The following is a 25,714-nucleotide window of genomic DNA, read 5'->3' as shown; positions in this document are numbered from 1 at the left end:
AAGGGAGATGATTTTTTGGACTAATAGGAAAAGTTAGTCTTTTTCTTGGGCCAACGAGGTGAGAATATTGGCCAATGGGAGGTTACGGAGTAGGGTATGCTAGCTAACAAGGTTAGGTGCACAAGTGGGTGAAGAGAAAATTTCTTCACCCATCGGGTCGACAGAACAAGAAGTATTCCGGTCATTGACAGCGACACACAAGGCTGGGTAGGGGTGTTCGGGGTATGCATGGTTGCGTGTGGGGGGCTAGTCGCAGTGCATGGCACATGGCAGGCATGGGTACAAAAGGGCTGGAAGGCAGCGGGTGCAAGGGATTGGCATGATGGGGGCACGTGGTATGCATGTGGGGCCACGCAGCATAGCACTTGGGGACATAGGCTGGCATGACGAGCGTGTATGGGCTTACATGATGGGGGCACGTGGCATGGCAGGTGGGGGCATAGGCTGGCACACGGGGGCGCAGGCTGGCACGATAGGAGCGTGTGGGTTGGCAAGATGGGGGCGTGCAGCATAGCACGTGGGGCTCGCAACATGGCATACGGGGGCATACGGCAGCAGGCGCTTGGAGGGTGATGACATCAGAGGTGTGGAAGTTAGACCTAATATGGACTAGGTCCTCCGCCTTCAAATGGCTAAGGTAGTTTAGGGTCTCAAACCCAACACCCATGGGGATGAAGGCAACTCTGATGCCCCTCTGGATGCCAGGCATAATCAGGCTAGGATTGGTCCCAGAAGAGAGTAGAGTCACCGGAGCCAATGCCACAGAAGGGGTAAAGTCACCAGAGCCAATGCCACAAAAGGGGTAGAGTCACCCTCCTGAACGACATCTAACACAGAAGGGACAGGGGGTGCAAAGGTCTGGGTGGTAGAGATCGCCACAATCTCCAACTCCAAATTCTGGGTGGAAGCCATTAATAAAGGAAAAGAGGGATCAGAATAGGAAATTAAATGGAAGAGGTAAAAAGAGAGCTTACAGGTGAAAGGACAGAGTTCAGCAAGCAAAATACCACGGCAATAGTGATGGTCCTGAGGAGGAAATGGAAGTTTCGTAGGCAACAAAAAGAGACACTAGATGGAGGCATAGACAGAGACAAGACATAACAATTTCCTAAGCATAATTAAGGAGACAAACAGTGAAGAGGCCCAATATATTGATCTACCTGAAACAAGCATAGGGAAGCATTAATAGAGAACAAGTCGTGAGATGTCCCCCGCGGGAAAGGACGTGAACTAAGTCAGCCAAATAGATTGTTTCAACCCCCTTAGCAGTAAGAAGATCAAAGTGGTGCCTCCTAATTATGAAAAGCTATTGTGGCATTGGCATGCTTCCCAGGAAGGCTACGACACATTAATGAATGGGAGAACCGCTAAGGTGAAATGTTGAGTCCTTGAGGCGGTTGCTTTCCAACCAGGCTTAGCTCTAGACAGCGCGATAGGAAAGGAGCCACGCCCCTGACCACGAGACGATCCAAATACTCCCCCTGTCTACAAGTAGCTTGATAGGAGTGGGGGACAAACTGTTATGGAAAAAAATGCAATCATCAGGGGCATGCAGAAATGGGACCAAGCAGGTAGTGGGCTTTGGAACATGTGTCCTGTGGACCATCATAGGCCTAACAAGGTCGTCTATCTAGTTTAAAGCAAGCGCCTGAACCAGAGGTGGATTGGTCAACCAACTCTACAAAAGGGACTTTGATAGTCGAACGACTAAGCAAGCACCAGTGTTGGGAGGGCACTATATGAATGTTCTACCACTCGGCTATCTAGACCGCAGAAGCCCAACTGCACATTCCTCGACCGAATGGTAGGTTCCAAGTATTCACCAGTCGGACAGTAAGCACATAACCCACCATGTAGGACACGTAGATCTGCAATCATGCCACTCGATTTAGGTTGCTCAGTTTAAGACTCCAATAGATCATTCTCACCAAGATATGCCCAAAAGAGCTCATCAGGACCAACATCAATATAGACTAATCCTATTCCACAAAGGACTCTTGACGGAACATCGGATCTTCCCTTGAAGGGAGGATATCTCACTATATCTCCTAGGACATGGCCAATATGAGGAATCCCCATAGTTGGGACATCATCCATATTCACTTTTCTATTACAACGCTTGCTATACTTAGACTCCTACCAACAACATGAAGCTACCAAAGTGGGAATCTCACTCAATGGCCACCACCTTCAGCTATAAATACCTAGGTAAACCTCTTTGCAGGGGACTGATCTTTTTCCATTCTTACTGGAATTATTTGTTTGCTATAAGAGGTCTGACTTAGGCATCGGGGAGTCCCCTGTCGGATCAACCTGGTGCTCACTCTCTTGTATTTGTTCCTCAGTACATGACTTGAAAACTACCTAGGACAATTTCTTACTGCAACAATTACGTTGCAATTAGTTACAATGTCATTTGTGACCTACTTAGTTACATCTAGACAAAGCCCCATAAGTAAAAAAAAAATTTTTTTGATTAAAAAAAAAAAAAACATTAGGAAGTTATTGGGATAAATTATTCTAGGATAAAAAAACTCTATTTGGGAGCGTAGTCTATGCTAGCATTTCCTTGAATCTCTCCTCTCCTGATGAGATGGAATATCTACCCCTCTATTATGGGAAGAGAGAAAAAGAATTTGCATCCACACGAATAGTATGAGGATCTTTTCCCAATCCAATAATAGTGACAATGAATTAATAATGTAAAGAGAAAGAAAGAAAGAAAGAAAGCTGGTTGATGATTTATTAGTTTACTTAGAAATGCCTCACACGTCACAAACAACAATCTAAAACATAAATAGATTCTAGCTAAAAGATCATCCATACTTTATTGGTTGATCTCTCCGCCTAAAAGCCTAATAGGGAAACATGAAGGTCGATGGGTGCATGCGTTAATGAATGAGTAATAAAAATGGAGCCAATTGAAGGTCCTCATGGAATCTATCAACTTGCGTTGTTGGCCGCCAAGATGGTGGTTAGGTTGCCATGGTGCATGTACTCCGTAGTTCCGGAGAGGATCTGTTTGACGATATAGCGGTTTGCTCTCTCACAGGGATGGAATGGATCCCAAAATGCATAATTACGCCTGTTTTTACACAAGTTTGATAAAGCTGTGCACGGTCCAATCCCATTGTAGGGCCCTTGTCCACAACATGCTATCTTTGATGTTACAAACCCTGAAATACACATATATAGCTACTTATTTATTTAGAACAACAGCAATAATCGTATTTCTGTGGTTTACATTCACGTTTTTACACAGATACGTTCTCAACAGAGAGCGGATCAAGTCCTAGTACCATAATCATTATCGTATTTCTGTGGTTTACATTGACGTTTTTACACGGATACATTCTCAACAGAGAGCAGATCAAGTCCTAGTACAAGAATCATTCTCTTACGAGCAAATCTACACAGAGGGAATCCACCACAGAATTGGTTGTTGTGTGGATTCCATTTCTATGGATCAGTCTCGTACGAAAATGATTCTCGTACAAAAACATGATCCACACTCTTGCCAACAACCATTCTCATCTCTGGCTCTAATACCAATGAAGTATTACAGTCCTCATCGGGAAAGGTTCCCGGCCAAATGGCTTTAAAAGCGACGTACCATTTAAGCGAGGCTGCGTAATATATGTCCATCCCATAACACTTCCCCATCAAGCCCAATAATTAAAGCAAAGCAAATAAAACAGAAATTATCAATATGACATACCATAGGCGTGAGGGTTAGTGATGAAGTCAATGTTCATCCGGTATGAGTTAACTGCGTAGAACACATTTGTAGTAAGGCCAATCTTCTTGTTAAGTTGAGTTATCATCTGAACAAGTTGAGGGTTGTAGAGGGCAGCAGCTCTTTGTAGCTCACCAGCACACGACCCATTGGGGCTCCTCTGGGCTATTTCTGCTGGAACACAACCCAGAGGTCCTGTTCCAGTTACGAGAACATTACGACCTCCCATCTCGTATATCCTCTGCATCCATCCATCCATCCATCCATACATACGTACATATGGAACATTAATTTATTAATTTCAATGTGCAGGGTACAACTGGCCGGGAAAAGTATCAATTTAATTACAAGTTATAACAAGAGATCATCATTACAGTACTGCAGAGGGGCCTCCTATGATATAACTCTCTCTCTCTCTCTCTCTCTCTCTCTCTCTCTCACACACACACACACATAAAGAGTTAAACATGGGTGTATGTATCACCCATGCACCCACCATATACATTGCTATGCATATTAACCCATCATCCAACAACTAATGCGGCCTGTGTAGTAATTGATCATACGGCCATGCATTTATTACTGGTGTTCCTGCATGTATAGTAGTACTATGCACAACATGTACATAATGAGCGAGGATGATGGAATTATAACATAAGGAAGAGTTGGAATGGTTACCATTAGAATCTTTTCGTACTCGGAGAGGATATAAGGAACATAATCTTGGATAGCATATTGACGAGATCTAGCTGAGTTTCGAACCAAGTAGTAGTTGTTAACAAAGTCATTGCCGCCGGCGCTAATGAGGATAAGTGCTTCATTCACTAGCTGCTTCATCTTTGCCACTCCGAAACGCTCACTTACTCGTTGCTGGTATTTTTTGAAGCACTGCAATTGCTGTGGCATTCTTATTATGTTTACCTGTTCCAGCATTTCAGATCATTATTAATGGATAAAAGTGAGTAGTTCGATCTGAAAGAAAGATTTACAGGTACTTGGGCACCCTCTCCATAATGGCCTGCTTTAAGGATGAATTTTAGCCAAGTTCCTGATATTAAATTCACAATTTTATTTACACTTACAAATTGTGCCCCAGTATCATTGAGAATTCCAACTCCGGCAGAAGCAAAGTTGGCACCATTAAGGAGTTTGTCTCCTCTGAGCTCAGGGTTCAAGTATGGCAGTACAGACTCCTCACCAATTGACTCACCTGATATAATATATGTAACCACATGAATATATATAAGATAAACTAAACTAACATTATCGAAAGAAAGAAGAATTAATTTAGAACTCAACTGATAATGTCTGGGATGTTTAGTCCATTGGAGAAGCGACCAGTGGGTTGATGAGTTGGGTAGTCAATGCCATAAGGAGGCGCATCAGCACGAGCAGTGGTCGCAAGGTAGTTGTTGTTGCCACTATCGACGAGTGAATCACCAAAGACAAAGAATGCACGGCCTTCTGCTTCAGTGTATAGACTTCCTACAACAACTAACAATAGCAGAGAAGCTAAAGGAAAGTGCATTGAGATAATTTTTGGACAACCCTTTAATTATTTGTCTCAGAATTCACACCTATAGCTACTAGATGAATGCATTTGTTGGTGACATACTGGTGTATTTATATAGTTGTGACAATGCAGATCGGTTTGAAGTTAAAATTTTAAAGATTGATTTTGTAGTTGGCTTCCTTGTTATTAATGTCATTTTTTTGGGTAGAAAAAACTTTATTTCACTCAACGTCAAATGATCATGGGGAGTAGAACACATCCCCTTTGTTATTAATGTCGTCTTTCAAAAAGCATACCAATTACTTTATTTATTTATTTATTATTATTAGTAAAATAAAGCATAATAATTCCAGTTCATGCTGGTGTGTTCTATCTTGGTGGCTAGCAACTTGCTAAGCGGTGTTGAAAGAGTCCGGACCCTCTCTATCTGGTTGTACCCTCCGACTTCATCTCACATCATTCATAGGATGTCGAGACCACCTTTGAGGTTTGAGGATCATATCGTATGAATGGTATGAGATGGGGTTAGAGAAAAGCCGGATGGAGAGGAACTAAATTCGTGTTTAATCTCTTTAAAACATTAGTAAGTGTTCAAGCCTAGATCTTCTCCACACCCCCATGGATGGTGTGACATGGAGTTGAACCATTGATGGCTCAGTCAGATGGAGAAGATCCAAATTCCAAATTTTGATGGTGATTGTCAACTTATTTTTAGGTCCATTATATATAGCCCAACCATTATGAGAATTGGTTAAAGTTTGCTTAAGCATTTCGTATATATATATATATATATATATTTATTTATGCACACACTTGTAGGTGTAGGTGGTGATTACCAAACCATACGGCATAATCAATGTCATACCACTGCTATAATTAGCTGACGAAAAATGGTGATGAAATAGAAAATGATATGAAATTTCTTCTTATGTTCCTACCAAGTTTATATATAATTTCAATGATTCAACCTATTTTGTGAAAATTTAATCTTTTTATAATTAATTTTGGTGAAATAAAGCTTTAAAAGTTGTTGGAAAAAGTTAACTTTAGATAAGAATTGCACAAACTACATAGTTTTACAGCTCGATATAATGCCGTACCAAAAAAGAAAAGCTCCATGATGGTGGGCGCGCCAAAATCAATACGGATACCTTTTTACCCGTCCCTACTTAAATAGAAATTGGGACTATTGAGAGTCCTAAGGGTGTCAACTGGTCAAGCCTAACCGGGTTTGACCAACTTTACCCTCTACACAGTGATTGGCTTATTTATTTAGCCGGGATTAAATTGGATGGCTGGTACTGTCTATATTTGGTTGTTTGGGCTCAGGCTTTAATCCGGCTGAACGGGCTCCAGAACCAATGAGCTCTAAACGAGCCATGCCTAAAATTGATCTCCAAAGGGACTGCAAAGGGATACCAATAAAATGGGCCTTAAAAAGTCCTTAGAATGTCCAACTAAAGTTAGGGACTTGTCTTTACTCTATGTTTATGGTTTGGGACTTTGAGGGTAGAATAGGAATTGAATAGGGTAAAATAGTATAAAAATAAAAAATTAAAAAGTAAGTCATTCCACGTAGTCGGGTTTAGTAGCTAAATGTGCTAGAGGTGAAACAGGGCCGGGTTTCTTAAAACCCTAACCCAACCCAGGTTCTCAAAATTCAACCCAGGCCCAACCCAACCCTGTTGGGTTCATGTTCAGACCCAACCCTACTAGGTTCATACCAACCCAACCCAGCCCTAATTGACCCTGTCAAGGCCGGGTTGGGTTGACCTTGGCTTCTGGAATGGTTCGATTAACCTTGATTAACCTGTATTTACCATTCATATCCTATACATTAAAAATTTATAGAAAAATGAAATGCCAATAGAAGCCCTAAATTCTAATATAAAAATTCAGGGTTAAATTTCGGACCGGGTTGGGTCGGGTTGGGGTTTTTCAACCCTAACCTGCCCTCAAGGTCAGAAAACTTGGCCCAAGCCCTGTTCTGATTCAGGGTGGTTTCGGGTTGTCAGGGCCAAACTTTCACCCCTAGTTGGGCTTGCAATTGGTTAGTTTCAGTTAGGCGACCAAAAAAGAAAAGTTCCACTATGGTGAGCCAGCCATATACTACAATAAAAATAGGGATACTTTCTAGGGATGTTCAAAAAATCCATCCATACTTATTATTTGCCAAGTCCCATCCCTGAGAAGTACTACATGTTCTTCATCAATCGACAAATGGGGAGATTCCAAATTCCTTCGTAGTTTGCAGAGATATTCTCCGTAGCCCCTTCCCTGATGATAGAAGCGCACACGCTTTCTATCTCAAAACCACTGAGATGTACTTCCTTTTCTCAAACCTCTCCTTTAATGTTGACCAATATGTTGACCAATAACTAAAAAGTGTATCAAGCCTGAATCTAATTAGGGTTTGCAGTGGTGGAGGAACCGGATCAGAAAAAAAAAGGGATTCTAGTTGTAAGATACTAAGAAACAAAAGATCTTCTTTCTAAAGAGATTCGATCCAGAACTATTATATGTCCAAACTCCAATATTGAATTATGGGTCTCCTAAAACAATTATTACCTTTCCATTGTGTATAAACTTCATCTTTGATGTAAACTGAATGACACTGCCCTTGACTGATGTAGCCACGATCTTCCCAAAAGCATATTAAATGAAGCTGGGATATCTATTACCTGGAAATCAATGTAAAATTTCATTGTGCTGATCAGGACAACAAACCGTGAGGATCCCAAGGACTTCCCTTTTCGTATTGTCATCAGCTCGAATAGTTTGGCTTGATGATCTCATCTCGACCAAATCTATATTCAAGATTGTGGACCTCAATGGCAGACATTCAAGGTAGACTCATTGTCTAATAGGACGTAGAGTACTGTCTTATCGTTGTATTACAACGTTATGTGCAGAGCCTTGTTGTGTTTTACCCCATCACTTGTTAACTCAGAGTAAAAGAACATCAACGACTGCACCACATATGTTGCCCAAAAAATTTGTGAGAATTGTGTGAGACCTATTTTGATGGGAACTTGCATATTGGTGAAGAGCAACCTCAATTCCAAAAATCTTCATAAATTCCTGCATTGGAATTCACACCTAGTTGTCGGGAAGAGGTAATAATCCCGGATCAGTATCTTCCCTAGCTGACTTGATCTAGGTCACCAGCTCAACTTCCTAACACCTATGTGGGCCATTAACCCACCCACATAGCTATCAGTCCCATATTGGCCTATTAGAATCAATTCTCAGTAATTACATCACTCAATACCGACTGAAGTGATCTATAGCTTCTACAAACCCCTTGATTTGACTGAGTGGGGTTCCCCACACAGCTAGGGCCCATACAGACATCTTATAGTTCATCTTCCTACCCAGGGCATTTTCCTTATCTTGAGTTGCTCAAATCAACTCTATACCCAATACATACTCTCGAGATTGTTGGAACCACACATACTATCAGGGGTTTAGCAAGGATTCTGGGCTTTTTCCAGCAGGTACTGTCTTGGGCAAACCGGCTAGCGGGTTTAGCTTGCTAGGCCTGGTTCTATTAATAGCAGGATTTTACCCTTTCTTCAACAGAATTTTGTTGGGCAGATTACCCAAGTTTCAGACTCTCAAGTCCTTCCCACAAAGTCTTCTAATGATGTTAAGCATGGTTAGGGTGTCTGATTGGTTAGTTGCAGTCCAATTCACCCGAGCCTTAATGGAGGTAACCATTCCCTATAGGGTTTCTTGGGAATCAATTGGGATTCCTGCCCAAATGAGCAAACAGGGACTTATCCCACTCATCCTCCTTACCTACATATTTAATTAGGTGAATTAGAATTTATGGAACTCCTGCCCAGTTCCAGTTTGGGTTCTAATGTAGGGCACAAGGTTAATTGGGTTCCAATTTCTCAATTTTCCTACCTAGGTAACCCAGCTATAACATCTACTCTTTCCTCGACAAAATTCAGGTTATGCGGACATTACCCCACCTCCAATTACTATCCATGTGGTTCAATTGACAAAAGCCCTATGCCATAGGGTTCCTGAGACAATTACCCAGCCAATTAGGTTCCAATTTGGGTCCCAACATTGGGACTTTTGCTGTGAGGAGTTGAATTGAGTTCCCAAAGCCATTTCCCCACTGCCAATTCAACCCTACAATCCCTACCCTACTATCCAAATTCTACCTTTACCGAATTCACATAGTAGGTGAGGGTGAATTACCTTCTCTTGTTGTCTGGGACTTGCAGGCATGGTTGGGAGTGCCCAGATGCTATGGTCTAGCTCACAGAGCTGTGACAGCTCTACTAGCAGCCTTCCACCTCCTCCTGAGAGCAAGTGGAAAGGGTAGTAGTAGCTTCTTGGACTTGGTTGCAACCCCTGGCAGTAGCTAGGACGACGGAACGGCAACACCCTTCTTCCTTTTCTCTTCTTCTTCTTCTTCTCCTTCTTCTCCTTCTATCTTCTTCTTCTTCTCCTTCTCCTTCTCCTTCTTTCTTCTTCTTCTTTCCTCTGTTTCCACAGAATTATGCAGCAATTGAAGTAAATAGTAGCTGCCCCAACATTTATATACCCCTAGCTAGCACCCCTTTAAAATAATCCAATTAGTTCAATATTTTAAAATTTAATAACTCTATGTAGACCCCACTGCCCACTGTAGTAATTGATTGAGTATAGTCCTCAAATAGGCCCCTGCACATGGTGTAAGTGTGTAAAATCATGATGCAAAGGGGTGGGTCCCACAAAATAAAATTAAGATTTCCAGCATTCTACCAGCTAAACTGGCTAGTCAATTTGCAGTTGGGCGGCTAGCCGGTTTGTCCATTTCTAGTTCATCAGCCGTCCTAACTTTTGGGTTTATGAGTACATCCAGTATAAACCTGGCTCCACTTCTATTTGGTTATTTTATACTCCTTACTAAAGTGGGTTTGTCAAACTTTTCTCTCTTACTGCTGTACAAGTGGGTCCACAGCAGAGCATCCTATTCCCTTATGCCAACTAGGCTATAAGACTGAGCTCAGCTGCTCCTAGTTCAAGGTGTTACAATTTCCCCTCTAATAACAAAAATTTCGTCCTTGAAATTTGTGGAGTTGCCCATCATCGAGGAATAGTTTCTCACACTTTTAGTATCAATTCGAGGGTGATACCATTCGTGTGCTTATTTTATATGCATTTTAACATCCAATTACTGGGAGTAATCCATACCACCGGGTCAACCGAAGAAAATCTTTATCATATTTAACACACTTCCACTTACACTGATTCAACCATTTATCTTTTCCACTATTTTGCTTCACCTCATATACTGCAGTAAGACATACCGTATCTATCTTAGTTTATTGTTGCCATCTATTCATCTGAATCTTTCATTCATAACATCATTTTCCCAAGTTCCAAATCTCCTTGATGCGTGTAAGTTAGGTCAAAATCTCCATATGCTGCAGTACTCCACATTCATACTCATTATATCATACTAAACTCCTGATTTAATTCCAGTAACAGCTCCCGAAACTATATATTATTCTTTTTTTTATATATTCCATAGGTCACATTCTCTTATACCCAAGGCATCACATCCTAACTTTTGAACACTTGGATATTCTTTATGAATCTACTGCTACGATAAATATTCTTTTCTCCTTTTCCACTTTGTCTTACCCTTGTTAGCCTCAAATTATTAGTTCCAGTTATTGACCCTCAATTTATCTCTTGCTTCTACTGAATTCAATACTTAATCATGAACGTCATAATTCCATAACCATGATCCATATACACGGATATAATCATAATTTCCATATTATTTATATTAAACCCACATTCGGATAATGTGTAATATCAACATGTTGTTCAATATCCCTGTATAATACTCCCATTAGGTTTTATTCATATCTCTATGCATGTATGAGCTCCATTACTTATCAATCATTAACTGCTGATATGTCTTCATTATTCCCACTGAATATTATATTCCTCCCCGTTACAATTCCTATTCAATACTCAATTTGCCTTAACTTTTACCTTCACACCCCCCCTTTAGTAGACAAAATCAAATTGTCAATTTTATGGGTGCAAAATAGAGGGCAAGCCATATAGTTGCTATGGTAGAAAAACAGAGACCATCGGTCAATATTTGACCAAACCGGTAGGTTCAACTGGCTGGTAGGGGACACACGATCGGCCGACCTGTTCCTCTCTGCACTATTTACTTAATAGTGGCCGTGAGCTCACTTATTCACTTAAAACTTGCGATTTTTGTGGATTCTTCTCTCCGATCTACCGCTCTTCAACCTTACATCAATATTCTAACATTCTCCTTGCATTTCCCCATAGAATTTCACTCTGGTAAGTGCATTTGTAATAACCTAACCTAATTTTACCTCTGTCTATGAACAGGCAAGAAGACAAAGTAGAGAAAGGAAGTTCTAGCATGAGTGGCAGTTGTGGAATGCCAAGAAGGTATAAATGATCCCAGTTGCTCCTGTTCAGCGTACTAGCATCACTGGAGAACTTACCAAGAAATGTGGGAAATTTTGTAATTCAAATCTATAGAAGACTAGGTATAGAGAAGTAGGATAGGCAGGCCAAAGGGAACCAAATTGCTGCCAACCGACAGGTCCAAACTGGCCAACCGGTTGGGCTAGCAGAATGCAGAAATTTTTCATATCTTGTGGGGCCCACAGCTTCGCAGCCTCATTGCCCATACTTTTACCCTCTATAGGAGTGTGTTTGATGGTTCTAAAACACCTTATACCTTGAATATCATAGTTTGTCCATTTAAGATATAAAATTTTAATTTAAAAATTATAATATGAAAATTTGAAGTGGAGCCAGCCAAACAGACCCTGTTTGAGCAGCCATATAAAAGGGGAACTTAAGATTTTAGGGTGCTTTCATCCTTAGAAAATTCGTTTGATGTAACAGTTTAGAGAAGAAGAAGAAGGAAGGAGAAGGAAATGAAGGAAGAAGAGGACGTAAAGAGAGAACTTCTTCACCTAAGGTTGCTACTAGACCAACACTGCCCCCAGGTGAGTGGACTCCCTACTGCACAGTAGGGATTAGTTTGGATTTTTTTACATTAATTGGATAGCTTGCACTAGGGTTCTACCCAATTGCTTATTGCTAGGGAACCCCTGTGAGTAGAATAGCTACCTAGTAGAAGATGCCCCAAATTCTGTGGGCTACTGAGGACCCAATTGGTAGAAGCCCTGTCCCTACCAAACCCTAAACCCTAGGGTTTCCACCAATTCAGTAGCAATATATGAAATTGGGGCTGAATAGTGGATAAATGAAGTGCAGTCTTGTTAAGCCCTAGAATAGGGAACGGTTTCAATTCTTATTTTATGAATTCAATCAATAATTCTCTAGAAACCCTGTTATGAGCCTAATATGAGATTAAATGTTACTCTTTTACTTGTTTATACCTAACGTTAATTGAGAGATTGGGTGTCATACCTTCATATGGCAACGGCATGCCGCCATTGGATACCTTACCATACCCAGTCAGCCTGTTTACCCTAGAATCCTACTCTAGGAGAGTCCACAACACCACATCCCTCATGTTCACAAAATCGGAATCATAATAATTTCACAGCGGATAATTAAAATCAAATAAAGCTAATATTCACCTAGTGCATCTATGTGATACCTGATATTAGATTCACAATGATCCACATGTTATAGACAATAATCCATTATATTACAGTAATCCATATATCCAAGTATACACACAAAAGAATCTCCCACCTATCATATCATTAACATCTCTCTCTCACCTGTTAATTACACAACATGTATCTCCCGCCTGTCAAACATAACAAGTCTTCCACCTGTAATCTGATCCACCAAAACTGATTTCTATAACCATCCATACGTACACAAAAGAACGATTTTAAACATCAGATCTCATAAACATTGTCCACCATAGACACACTCATTGCACTTGCAATCTGGTCCATGACCGAGATCATCAAAATCCTATATACAAGCCAACTGATCCATAGCCATAGCATCATGCTCAGAACTAGAATTTTGTAGGTGACTGCTCTCCTCATCTATGGATCAAAGGAAAGGGGGGTGAGCACTGGTAATACTCGATGAGGGGTGGGGAGGAACAAACACACGCATCTATATGCAATGCATGGTCCACACATAGAGAATGATGCTCATGAATCTATTTAATTAACTATTCTCATTCCCTAGTCCATTACTAAGTCTCATCACCTATGGGCATAGTGCTACGCAACAGAGGTAGAAACCCTACCCTATACGTTGGGCTCTCCGGTATACAAGCTTGTTGCAGGTAGGAGGCAGCTGGTCATGGTCAGAGCCTCGGTCCCCCTGCTAACCCCTAGAGGGTAATCTTGTATAAAAATCATCACCAGGCATATAGTACATCGTATCCTATCCAAATCCACAACTGATATCACACACATCACATCACCAATTGCACTGCTGATCAGGCAGCCACATATGTCGGGATTAGTCCGTACCTAACCCCTACGGACAAGGAGTGTAGCACTTATGGTTGAGATATCTGACCAGCATATTAGATGATGCACAATCAATTCATTCATATCACACATATATACATGGGCACTTGCTCGTGACCCATCTCACTTACCTTCCATGTTTCCATCACCATCATTTCATCATACCACATAGGCAGAAGTAAATGCAAATGTAGAAAATAAAACCATATGCACAACACAACCAGTGATGCATGTACAACAATAATAAACACACAAAAAAAAGTAAGATAGAGAGGCACCCACTCACAATGAAAATCAGAACCAACTATCTCTCCTTCTGGTGTAGAACAAGCTCTCTCACAGCTATTTGAAATTCCTAGAAATCAGAAATTACATACCAATATTAAAAATCAAGTTAATTTTATCACCCTCAATAGTAGTATCTAAATTCCCCCTAATAGGCCCTATAGGTTCATTTTCATCCACATGCATTACTGTCAAAAACTCAGGTCAATATAGCCTCTGGAATCCTAGCCGGCTAGAGAGATTTGGTCCAACCGGCCGACCTGTGATCTCCCATAGGTTGGTCAAATTTCTGCAGAAATCAATTCTACCACCTTCTTTAATGATTCTCACCTCTATTTTAGCCATCAGTACCCTGTTTCTTCGCTGTAAGCTCACATCAGTGAAGGTATCACCTTAATTTCACTATTTTCTTAGTCCACCATTAACTTATTTTCAACTTACTAATTACAATTACCCATTTCAGCAGAGGATTTCAGAATCAGACCTCAAATTCACATGATTACATCCACATAGGTGACATAAAATCAAACTATCAAAATTTAACCTCCAATCTAAGGTTGCATGCTTAGATTTCATCATAAATCTCACTCTACATGTGAAGGATCAAACCTAAATCACTTGCATGCACCATTAGGATCATTAACAGTAAAATCCATATCATAAAACCTTTAAACAGTAAGCCTAAAATGGGATTTCAGGATTCCTCAAATTTGATGATCACACCTCAATTAGAGAATGGATGCGTAAATCTTCCATCAATTTCTTTTTGCATGTGTTCTTAGTCCTTAGAACAGTAAAATGAAACTGAAATTTCATTTCTTTCTCATGAAATTTTACTGTTTTAAGAGCTGAGTAAGGATTGTCATATCATGTTCTACAATCGGCCATGGTCTTGACTCCAATTATGAATTTCTTTCATACACTCTTCGTGCATTTCATCAATCCTCAAGAATCCAAGAAATTAAACTCCAAATAGCAAAGATCTTGCTGAAATTTTTGAATTCTCTTCCTATGCATAGAATCGATTTATATCCTTTTTATTTTTCTGAAATTACTCATTATTACATGTTAACATGAGTAAGAGATGAACTTACCTTGCAGCTGAACCCTCTATCAAAGACCTAATGACTGAAATCTCTAGCCGAACCTCCTTCTCTTTCCCTTCTCTTCTTCTCTTCTCTTCTTCTTCTCTTCTCTTTCTTCTTGTTGCAGTCCAGAACTTGTAAAGATGAGAAATGAGCCTCATATGGTCAATGGAGGCAATTTATAGCCCAACTAACACCCATTAGTGGCCCACGAACATAACCCCTTAGTGATCCACTAACTAGTATATTATATAATATATTATAACATATGTATAAGTAAGCCCTTAATACTTATATTATGTAATTTCAAATTTCAGATTTATACATTATTTACCTATATTAAATTACAACTTCTAATTTCATAATTTCCTTATTTAACTTATTTTTATATTCCCACTACCTTATAATATATATAATATTATATATTCAGATATATATATGATACCATTTGACTTACATTCTATATTATTAATACTTATAAGTACCCATCTTTACTTTATAATTTTTAATTCTATTATTTTATTATTCATCCTTCTTAGTCACATCAGACCCATAGAAATGGGTCCACATGTCAAGACTCCAAGAATGGGACCCATTTGGTCAAACCTGACCAGTCTGTCCAGTCAACAGGCCGGCCTGTCATTTCTAGAACTCTACACCTATTGAGCCAGATTTGCTCTCTTAGAGTCTGTGTAGTCCCTTTTTATTACTGTCCCTTAAGAAAGGTTAATAAATACCTATAGGCCCACTTTTCTTGCTATTTCTCCCAACACTATTGGCAGAAGGCACAGTACATGTTGGGCCATTCTTTTTTTCCTGGCACTCCAATGCTGCCAACCAAGCTCTCCAGCTTGCTACTCTTGCCTATTCACAGTCAATGTAAAGATGTGAGATTTGGGGTGTTACAGTTTCCCACCTCCTTACAAAAAATTTCGTCCTCGAAATTTGTAAGAGTTACCTAGTAAACTAAACAGTTCTAGGAACTTCTCTTTCACAGGAATAGATGGAATGGTTCGACTCTAGAGTTGGTATTCCTTCAAAGATTCCTTTAGGTTGCTCCTTATAGCTTAAATGATCATCCAACTCTGAAGGTTCAACAGTAGGCAATGCATGTGAAGGATCTGGAATGTACCTCTTTAACATAAAGACGTAGAACACATTGTGGAATCTAACTCTGGAGGTAAATCCAATCTGTAGGCTGTCTTGCCAACCTGATCTAGAATCTCAAATGGTCCTATATACCTTAGACTCAATTTACCTCTCTTTCCAAATCTCTTGATGCCTTTGATTGGTGAAATTTTTGGAAATACCTTTTCACCTTCCTCAAACTTCAAAGGCTTTCTTCTATTGTCTGTGTAAATTTTCTGTGTGGATTGAGCTACCTTGATTCTTTCCCTAATTATATCCAACTTTTCATAGGTAGTTTGTACCAGCTGAGGTCCTAAAATTTTTCTTTCTCCCACTTCATCCCAATATAATGGGGTTCTACACTTCTTTCCTTACAAAGCTTCAAAAGGTGCCATTCTAATAGTTGATTGACAGCTGTTATTATATGCAAACTCAACTAATGGTAAATGCTTATCCCAACTGTAGCTCATATCTATAACACAGGCCCTTAATATATCTTCTAAAGTCTGGATTGTTCTTTCAGTCTGCCCATCTATCTGAGGATGAGATGCTGTGCTAAATTTTAGTTTAGTTCTCATTGCCTTTTGTACACATTTCGAAAATTTAGAAGTGAGGTAGGAATCACAATCAGAAACAACACTGATAGGCACACCATGATATCTCACTATGTTATCGATGTACAACTGAGCTAGCTTCTCCATGGAGTAAGATACTTTTATTGGTATAAAATGAGCTACTTTAGTCAGTCTATCAATAACTACCCAAACTGTATCATTTCCTTTCCTGGTCCTTGGTAGTCCTGTCACAAAATCCATGGTAACATGTTCCCATTTCCACTCTGGTATAGGAAGAGGTTGCAATAACCCATGTGGCTTCTGTCTCAATGCTTTCACCAGTTGACAATTCATACACTTTGCCACATGTTCAACTACATCAGTCTTTATACCATGCTACCAATATGTTTTCTTTAGATCTCTATGCATTTTTGTACTCCCAGGACGTAAAGAGTAAGGAGAACTACGAGCTTCACTCAAAATCATCTCTATCAACTTTTCTTCCTTTGGAACACACAATCTTTCATCAAACCACTAAGTTCCATCTTTCACTGTAAAACTCAAACCCTTCTGTCTTCCATCATTAATAACATCCATGGTTTTCCTCAACATATCATCTTTACGCTGGGCTTCCTTGATCTGCTCAAACAAGGATGGTTTAATAGTAAGAGTGGTAACTGTTATATCTTCAGGTGTCTCCACTTCCACAATTACCTCTAAACCAAACTCTCTTGCCTCTTCAATCAGCATAAGGTTAGCTGTAAGTGCAGCAAATGTAGTAACTTTGTGTTTTCTACTGAGAGCATCTGCTACTACATTGGCTTTCCCTGGATGGTAATGAATGGTGCAGTCATAATCTTTCAGTAATTCTAGCCATCTTCTTTGCCTCATATTCAGTTCTCTCTAGGTGAAGAGATACTTAAGGCTTTTATGGTCACTATAAATTTCACATTTCTCTCCATACAAATAGTGATGCCATATTTTTAGTGCAAAAATTACTACTGCCAATTCCAGATCATGTGTAGGATAATTCTTTTCATAATATCTCAATTTCCTAGAGGCATAAGCAGTTATCCTACATTCTGCATTAACACACATCCCAAGCCTTGCTTGGATGCATCACTATATACAACCAACCCTGATGTACCATCTGGAATAGCAAGGACTAGACCTGTTACCAGTCGGTTCTTCAGTTCCTGAAAATTGTTTTCTTATTCTTTAGTCCACTCAAACTTAACCCTTTTTCGGGTCAATCGGGTCATAGGAGCAGAAATTCAGGCAAAGTTCTCAATGAATCTTCTGTAATAACCTGCTAAGCCCAGAATACTCCTAATTTCACTAACAGTCTTTAGAGACTCCCAATCCAACACTACTTTCACCTTTCTAGGATCAACTTCAATACCTCTAGTAGATACAATGTGTCCCAAGAAATTCATTTGTGATAACCAAAATTCACATTTACTAAACTTTGCATACAACTGCTTCTCTCTCAACCTTTGTAACATTGACCTCAAATGAATTGTATGATCCTCTTTACTCTTGGAATAGATCAAAATATTATAATAAAGACAATGATATACTGATCCAACATATCATGAAACACTCTATTCATCAGTCCCATAAAAGCTGCTGGTGCATTGGTCAGTCCAAATGGCATAACCACAAATTCATAGGGCCATACCGAGTCCTAAAAGCTGTCTTCTGAATATCAGTCTCATTGATCTTCAATTGGTGGTACCCTGACCTCAAATCAATATTAGAGAATGTATTGGCTCCGTGCAACTGATCAAACAAATCATCAATGCGGGGAAGCGGATACGGGTTCATAATTGTCAATTTGTTCAACTCCCGATAATCAATATACATCCTTAAACTCCCATCTTTCTTCTTCACAAACAAAAATAGGGCTCCCCAAGGTGATACACTGGGTCTAATGAAACTCTTCTTCAACAAGTCTTGTAACTGTTCCTTCAACTCTTTCAATTCAGCAGGACCCATCCTGTAGGGTGCTTATGACACTGGTCCTGCCCCAGGTACCAAATCAATACGAAATTCAGTCTCTCTATCTAGGGGCACATTACATAGATCCTTGTAGACACCCAATTTTGTCACCTTCCTCTGGCTATAATGAAATGTGGATCTTACACGCGACTTTTGGCTTCCGATCAATAGAGATGATGATGGAAACGTTCCCCTACCCAAAAACCTGGAAACCCCGCATAGGAGAAAAGAGGGTCCAATTTTGACTTTTTTATATAAAGAAATCTGGTCAAGATGACTATACAGATGGATAGTGCTCGTAAATACGATTCCAACAATATATGATACATCAAAATCAGATCAACGGATCTCCCGTGATCATCCTCAGAAAATTATACTTTCCCACATGTATGCCGCACACATGGACAATCCTGCTGGAAACCTACAAAATACCCTACCTACCCTAAACACCCTAAAACTCATCATCTACCCACCCAGAGAAACTGAAAACACTCCCCTACCTAAAACACTAGAAACCCTCACGTAGGAGAGAAGATGGTCCAATTTTGGCTTTTTATATACGAAGGAATCTGATCAAGATGACCATACGGATGGATAGTGCTTAGAAATACGATTCCGACGATATATGGAATGTTAAAATTAGACCGTTAGATCTCCCGTGATTATCCCCAGAGAATAGCATGCGCTGGCTAGCAGCACATGGCTGTAGCACATGGTGCCAGCCAGCTATACACCAAGCCTGCACTAAGCCAGCCTGCACCCCCGTGGACATAGTCCTATGCCCCCGTGCACCCTGGCTGCACCCCCACGCACCCTCCCCTTGGCTCGTGCCCCAGCGCACCCCTACGCGTGCCCCTACGCACCCTAGGCTGAGCCCCTGCACACCCTTGCTTGTGCCCCCACACATCCCCACACATGCCCTGCACACCATTGCTACATGTCCCGCACACCATTGTTGCACACCATGCGCATGCACAGGCCAGCCCGCACGGGCAGGCCAACTTGTGCCCACTTGTGCCATGCTACCCGCCCAACCTGTGTCCACCTGTGCCATGCTGCCCATCCATTTTTCCCACCTATGCCATACTGCCCACACCCCCTTTGTGCCCAATTTGTGCCCACTTATGTGCCTAGCTCACACCCACGTACCACTACCCACATGCCATGCGTCGCACACCTATGATATTGCCCTTATTGCTTGTCCTCCTATACTGACCATGCACCGTGTACTTTGACCTAGTCTTGCGCACCGCCATCAATGGCTGGGATTGATATTCCCTTGGCCCCGTGGGTGAAGAAATTCCCTCTTCACCCACTTAAGCCTAAAAAACCCTTTTTCTAAGGATTCTCTCTCCCAAAAACCCCTCTTTTACCCATTGGACAAAAGCCCTCTCCACCCACTTTAGGCAAGAACCCCCCTTTTGTCTGTCAGACAAAGAGGTTCCCTCCTTCCTATTGGCCAGAAAAACCTATAAATACCCCCTCCTTTGGATTTTACACAACAAAATCCCACCTCACTCCCTTGTAGTGAAACTCTCCTCCCCTTCCCCTCTTGATTTTCTTCGGGTCTTTGGAGCGATCTTCGTTAAGATCCAAAATCTTGTTTGGATCCTTGAAGTGTTCTTTAGGACTTTGAAGATCTTCAATCCAAGTTCTTAGTCCGATCCAGTTTTTTCCAAAAGTAGTCTATTCTTCAATCCTCTCCTTTGAGTGTTCTTGAGTTTTACCCAAAGTAGAAACCCCCCTTTGAGGTTCTTTGGGTCTATAGAGAGATCTTTGTTAAGATCCAAAACTCTATTTGGATCTTCAAAATTTTATCGGGGCTTTGGAGATCTTCAGTCCATTTTTAGGTCCATCTATTTCTTTCTAAAAATAGCCATCCCTAGCGGAAGCCCTATCCAAGTGCCACTAGAATCTTTTCAGAAATAGCCATTCCCAGTGGAAGACCTGTTCGAGTGCCCCTGAAATCTTTTCAGAAATAGCCTTTTCTAGCGGAAGCTCTACCGAGTGCCACCTCGGCCTAGCCCTCCCTAGCCTATCCCCAGCGGAAGCTTTGTCGGAGTACCACCTCAGCCTAGCCCTCCCATAGCCTATCCCCAGCAGAAGCTCTGTCAGTGTGCCACCACATCCTAAGCCCAAAAATAGCTTTCCCTAGCCGAAGTTCTGTCTGAACCCAAATTCAAAATTAATCGTTCTTAGCAGGAACCCTGTGTGCATATCAACACAATCAACATCTCTCAAGAAAGGAATTTGGAGGTGAAGACAATCTTCCCCTGAGCCAGGAGAATTCGAAAGATAGTCTGAGCCAGTACTAATCAGGGGCCCACCCTTCTTGATCCGAAACAGGGGTTAAGATTAGGTATATTTTCTCAACCAAATCGCCATAATGTAGACCTTATATTAATTATGTTTTTAGCGTGTATAGTTATTTAAATTCAGTCAATGTATATATGTGTGATAACTTAGCCATACATATGGAATCGGAATAATCGTGGAAAATATTCATTCTTAAGCATCTAGTAGGAAGACCGGTTAAACCGGGTAGATTGGGTGCCTAACACCTTCCCAAATCTATAACCAGACACTTACCCTAAATCTCTGGACTAGACCAACTTTTGAACTCTTTTCTCTAGAATTGGGCCCACCCCTGGGTCCTAGGCCCAAAATCCTAGGTGGTGGCTCCAAACCCTTTTATATGATCTCAATCCCCATATTGGATCATCATCATATCCTCGTCTCGAATGACAAACTTTATACTCTTACAAAATAAGCCTCCACGTACCTTCGAGCTGTGATACAGCGGTGTGGGGCCTGTAAGTAAAGCACACATGACACACCTCTCCCTCATTAAAAGGAGAAAGAGAGGAGAGAGGACAGAATCAACACCAGCCCCTTTCACAAAAGGGCGGAGGCATCTCTGGCCACTACCCTCACAGTGGTTACTCCACTGAGGATTAAATGTCAAGCTTCTGACACTAGATGCTACTATTAAATGCAAGACCATTTTCCACTACATTTGTTTGAAAACATGTTTGGCTAACCCCATGTTTGTAATTGTATTCAGTAACCATATCATACATCGTGCTTGAAGTGAAATCATTTGGCAAGGGACTCCCTATCATGGTCGCACCCTCGGGGAGGTCAGTGCATGTCATGGAGAGTACTCTGAGAGAAAATGATACCCATTTCCTATACAAGAGTGGAAGGTATCATCAAACGGCGAGGATGTTGTAATTGTGCCAGCACCCTCGGGGAGGTTCGTGCACTTTATGACATTCTGAGATCGAATGCGTCATCAAACAGTGAGGATGTCTGTATTTGTGTCAGTACCCTCGGGGAGGTCCATGCACTTTATGGCATTCTGAGATCGAATGATGATTACCCTATATTACACTTTTTCAAACAATCACTCACGGTTCCACCACCCTGTGGCCAGTTGCTTAACCTCGTGTGTAGGCACGAGTAATGGGAAAGGAAGTCACCCCCTTATTCTTATACCTACGGGTATATCAAAAGGATCATATACCTTGCATATATAGATCCTATCAAGGAAGCCTTGTCGGTCCTATTGCGTCCACCATATGCTCGCATCATGTAGGAAATAGATGAAGTAGCTAGGAGCGTCACAAGCTAATTGTAGAACTTGTTTGTGATCTTGAAAAGGAATGTTCCTACATTATATTCTCAACATAAAGAATTGTTTTCCTAAGTGGGTTTCGAATAAAAGGTGTCCCTCCTCCTTAAGAAGAATGTCTAGATACGTGATTTAGGGGCAATCTCGTCAGAGTCACATCAAGTCCCGAGAAGTCCCGAGAAAATCAGGAGGAAGGACATCTAGTGGGAAAAAAGCAAGGAAAGCATGACTTTATTACATGAAATATCTTATGGGAATATTCTTAACAAGCCATTTGCATGAATCTCCCGCTTATGACATTGGGTGGACCAGGGCCATCAAACCCTATTCACCCCTATCATTAAGCGGACTAACTTTGGATGGATTATTGGTTGTTAATTTGTAAACATGGGGTTGGGAATTCAAGAATCCTAAAATAAGTCACTTTTGGTTCAGGCACAATTTCACACCACAAGTACTCTTCACGGTCCCTTTGGACAAGTCAGGGTAATCGGTTGACTCGCCTAAGTCCAATATCACCTCCGTCATCTCTCTGAGATTGTCTACTACCAAGTGATTACAGCCCAGTTGGTATGGATCCACACGACTCTGAATCACCCGAACAGGCCTGGGTCCATCCTATGGAAACCTTACAGAAAGAAATGGCTGAGGTTAAGAGAGGAATAACTCACATCTTGCTGACATTGCAGAATCCTTTCAGAACTGAGCTGGCACCAACTACAAGAGATGTGGAACAGAATGGAGCTACAGGTTATCATGGGAACTCTTCCTGAGTTGACTCAGGAGAACCAGAGCATGTCAGACCAACCAGTCAAAGAGGATCTTCACCTATCCATCCAAATGGTCAGTGAGGCGCCTATTCCAGGGTCCCTTCTCCCAGGGTAGTGTTGGAAGACGAGGAAGAGGAAATTGAGCACACGTCGGGATGGAACCTCTAGAAATGGACAGAGAAACGAAAGTCAGGAAGCAGTTAGAGAAATTAGAAAATATGCTCCGATCAGGGAAGAGTTCAGAAAGCCAAATAGTAGTGTCAGATGAAATGAGTTTCTTTTCTAGGGCAAGAATTCTAGAAAAATTAAAATGGTAGGCTGATTGGTTTGATGGGTCAGGAGACCCCAAGTTTCACCGTAAAGTCTTCCTCAGCATCGCCAAGTCGTGGCAACTTGTAGATAACCAGATGGGGCAAGCCTCCATGCTAACCCTCTTAGGGCCAGCACTAAGGTTGCTCATACAGTTGGAGTCATCCCAAACTCAGAATTGGACCACATGGGTGAAAGGCTTCACCAAATAGTACTCATACAATACTGAGGAAGATGTGAAATGTTAGAAACTTGAGACGTTGAAACAGTAGCCTAGAGAAGGATTCACCACCTTCTTGATGAAGTTCAGAGATAAGGCCACCTAGATGGTAGATCAGCCTTCAAAAGCAGAGCAAGTGGAGATGTTGATAGATAACCTGTCAAAGCCCTATTATGATGTTCTTTACCATCAACATTTGCAAACTTTTGATGCCTTAATAGCGTTGGTACACGTGTGGAGAACAAAATTCTAAGAGAGGCCCAGTATTAAGGATCCTCCCAAGATACAAGCAAGAACACCCAATCTGGACGTGGAAAGAGTCCGAAAACTAATATGGTGAATGTGGTTTAATAGTCAGTCTCACCAGCCACTTCCTCATGGCTCTTCATAATACAAGTAAATGCACCCTCCCAGAAGGCCCCGGGTCTAAGAAGGTAGTTTTCTGATTTGGAAATGCCCGTAACGGTAGCATCCAACTTGGTATAAGGATCATGAATATTGTGCCTACCACACTCAAAAGGGACACAACATTGAAAGATGTTTGGGTTTACAGCATACAATTCAGGACTTGGTAGACAAGGGAATCATTGAGGTCAAGGTAAAGCAGCCTCCCAATGTCAATACTAATCCACTCCCTAATTATGTGAACAATCTGGATGAAGAAACCATGGAGAGTGACCCTACTCAACTCATGGTACCCAAAGCTGAGAAGAATCATATGAATGCCCATGCTTACAGGAAACTCATGAGTCAAAGGGTGGGAGTCATGAGGACTCCTAGAAAAAGAGAATCATCAGAAGAAGAATCAGAAGATCTGGCACCCACCGTCCAGCCTTCCTCATCAATAGAAGAATCCACCACAACACATTACCAACCCCTACCATACCTTCCCCCTTCACCATATTATCAGCCTCCGCTATATCATCAACCTTCCCCCCACCATCAAAGTGAAGGAACCTCCTCATCCTATCAGCCCCAATCTTCATATCCTACCTCTCACATTACATCATCTTCATACCATCCCACTTTATATCCCTCATCACCCATGTACTAATCCCATTCTCAAGGTTTGGTGTATAACCCAAAAGAAGGATGGATGGACGGGTACAATTGGAAGGATATGATTGCACTACCGGATTCCCCAAAGATGACTTCATCAATAGGGTTAGTAAATGCATTAGGAGAAGACCAGGAGAGTGATCCCACTTCTCTAATTCAACCCACTATATCTTCAGAAGACAATCTAAAAGTAATTGAAGAGGTTACAGTTGATCTTCTCAGAGTAGTAACTGTATTGGCAATAGGCGAGCAAATCAAAGAATACACGTCCCTAATCCATATAGGGAGTGATATAGAGGATGTTGAGAGAGAAGATGAAAAGGATGGAGATGACTCTAAACCTCAGGAAGATGATGAGTATCCAGACTGGGATGATTACCTAGGGCCTGGGTACATTGATAATGATGATGAGTCAGAATACTATTCCCTAAAACATCCGACCAAGCCTGTTTCTTAGTTTGTGCTATCCCTGGTGATCATCTGATAGCTGATCCGACAGGTGGCATTTACCCTTCTCTTTGTATGGAAGGAGATGATTCGATATTGGACTCAAAAAGTGATGAGGGATCTAGAAAGACGTTGCAAGATTATCTAGATGAACCAAGCTCCCCAGTTGAGATGGAACAAAAGATGTGTGAGGTATTCTCAAACACTGTAAGCATATGGGAAAGGATAGAAGAAATTGACAACATGTTGGGAGAAGTAGCTATCAGTGACCTTTACTATCGTGAGTAGTTGAATAATCTGGAGGAAATAGGGCCAGATGACACAATCGCAAGAGCGGTACATACTATATTCTAAGAGCTCTCTAATACGGTTAAAAAGTTACGAGCCAGGGCTCTTGACATTTATGGAGGACCTCCCACTCCGGGTAGGGAGGGAGAATCAGAAGAAGAGGAAGTCTCTATAGTAGGGATACTCACCCTAAAAAATAGTGATG

At 41.2% G+C, this 25,714-nt stretch overlaps 1 protein-coding gene and 1 long non-coding RNA gene across 2 annotated transcripts; both read right to left on the bottom strand.

Moving 5' to 3' along the window:
• Window positions 1–2,717: 2,717 nt before the first annotated feature.
• On the bottom strand, window positions 2,718–5,965 carry LOC122067466 (GDSL esterase/lipase At5g33370-like). Its single transcript, XM_042631318.1, has 5 exons — window positions 5,036–5,965; window positions 4,819–4,946; window positions 4,415–4,657; window positions 3,719–3,977; window positions 2,718–3,176 (listed from the first exon to the last, which is right to left on the bottom strand). The coding sequence occupies exons 1-5, from the start codon at window positions 5,262–5,264 to the stop codon at window positions 2,944–2,946; spliced, it is 1,092 nt and encodes a 363-aa protein (XP_042487252.1). The 5' UTR covers window positions 5,265–5,965; the 3' UTR covers window positions 2,718–2,943.
• Window positions 5,966–12,914: 6,949 nt separating this feature from the next.
• Window positions 12,915–15,254, bottom strand: LOC122067467. The gene is made up of 3 exons (XR_006136742.1): window positions 15,109–15,254; window positions 14,016–14,084; window positions 12,915–13,291 (listed from the first exon to the last, which is right to left on the bottom strand). It is a non-coding gene; the product is annotated as an uncharacterized LOC122067467 (long non-coding RNA).
• Window positions 15,255–25,714: the final 10,460 nt, after the last annotated feature.

This window comes from Macadamia integrifolia, unplaced genomic scaffold, assembly GCF_013358625.1.
Source record: "Macadamia integrifolia cultivar HAES 741 unplaced genomic scaffold, SCU_Mint_v3 scaffold292, whole genome shotgun sequence".
Taxonomy (NCBI): Eukaryota; Viridiplantae; Streptophyta; class Magnoliopsida; order Proteales; family Proteaceae; genus Macadamia; species Macadamia integrifolia.
This window is presented reverse-complemented; position numbering and strand designations above follow the sequence as displayed.

Coding starts and splice junctions, on each gene's coding strand:
- LOC122067466 (XM_042631318.1), bottom strand. CDS start 5,264: ATGCACTTTCCTTTAGCTTCTCTGCTATTGTTAGTTGTTGTAGGAAGT. Junction 4,658..4,818: donor ATGATACTGGGGCACAATTT/GTAAGTGTAAAT, acceptor ATGCTGGAACAG/GTAAACATAATAAGAATGCC. Junction 3,177..3,718: donor CACTAACCCTCACGCCTATG/GTATGTCATATT, acceptor TGTGTATTTCAG/GGTTTGTAACATCAAAGATA.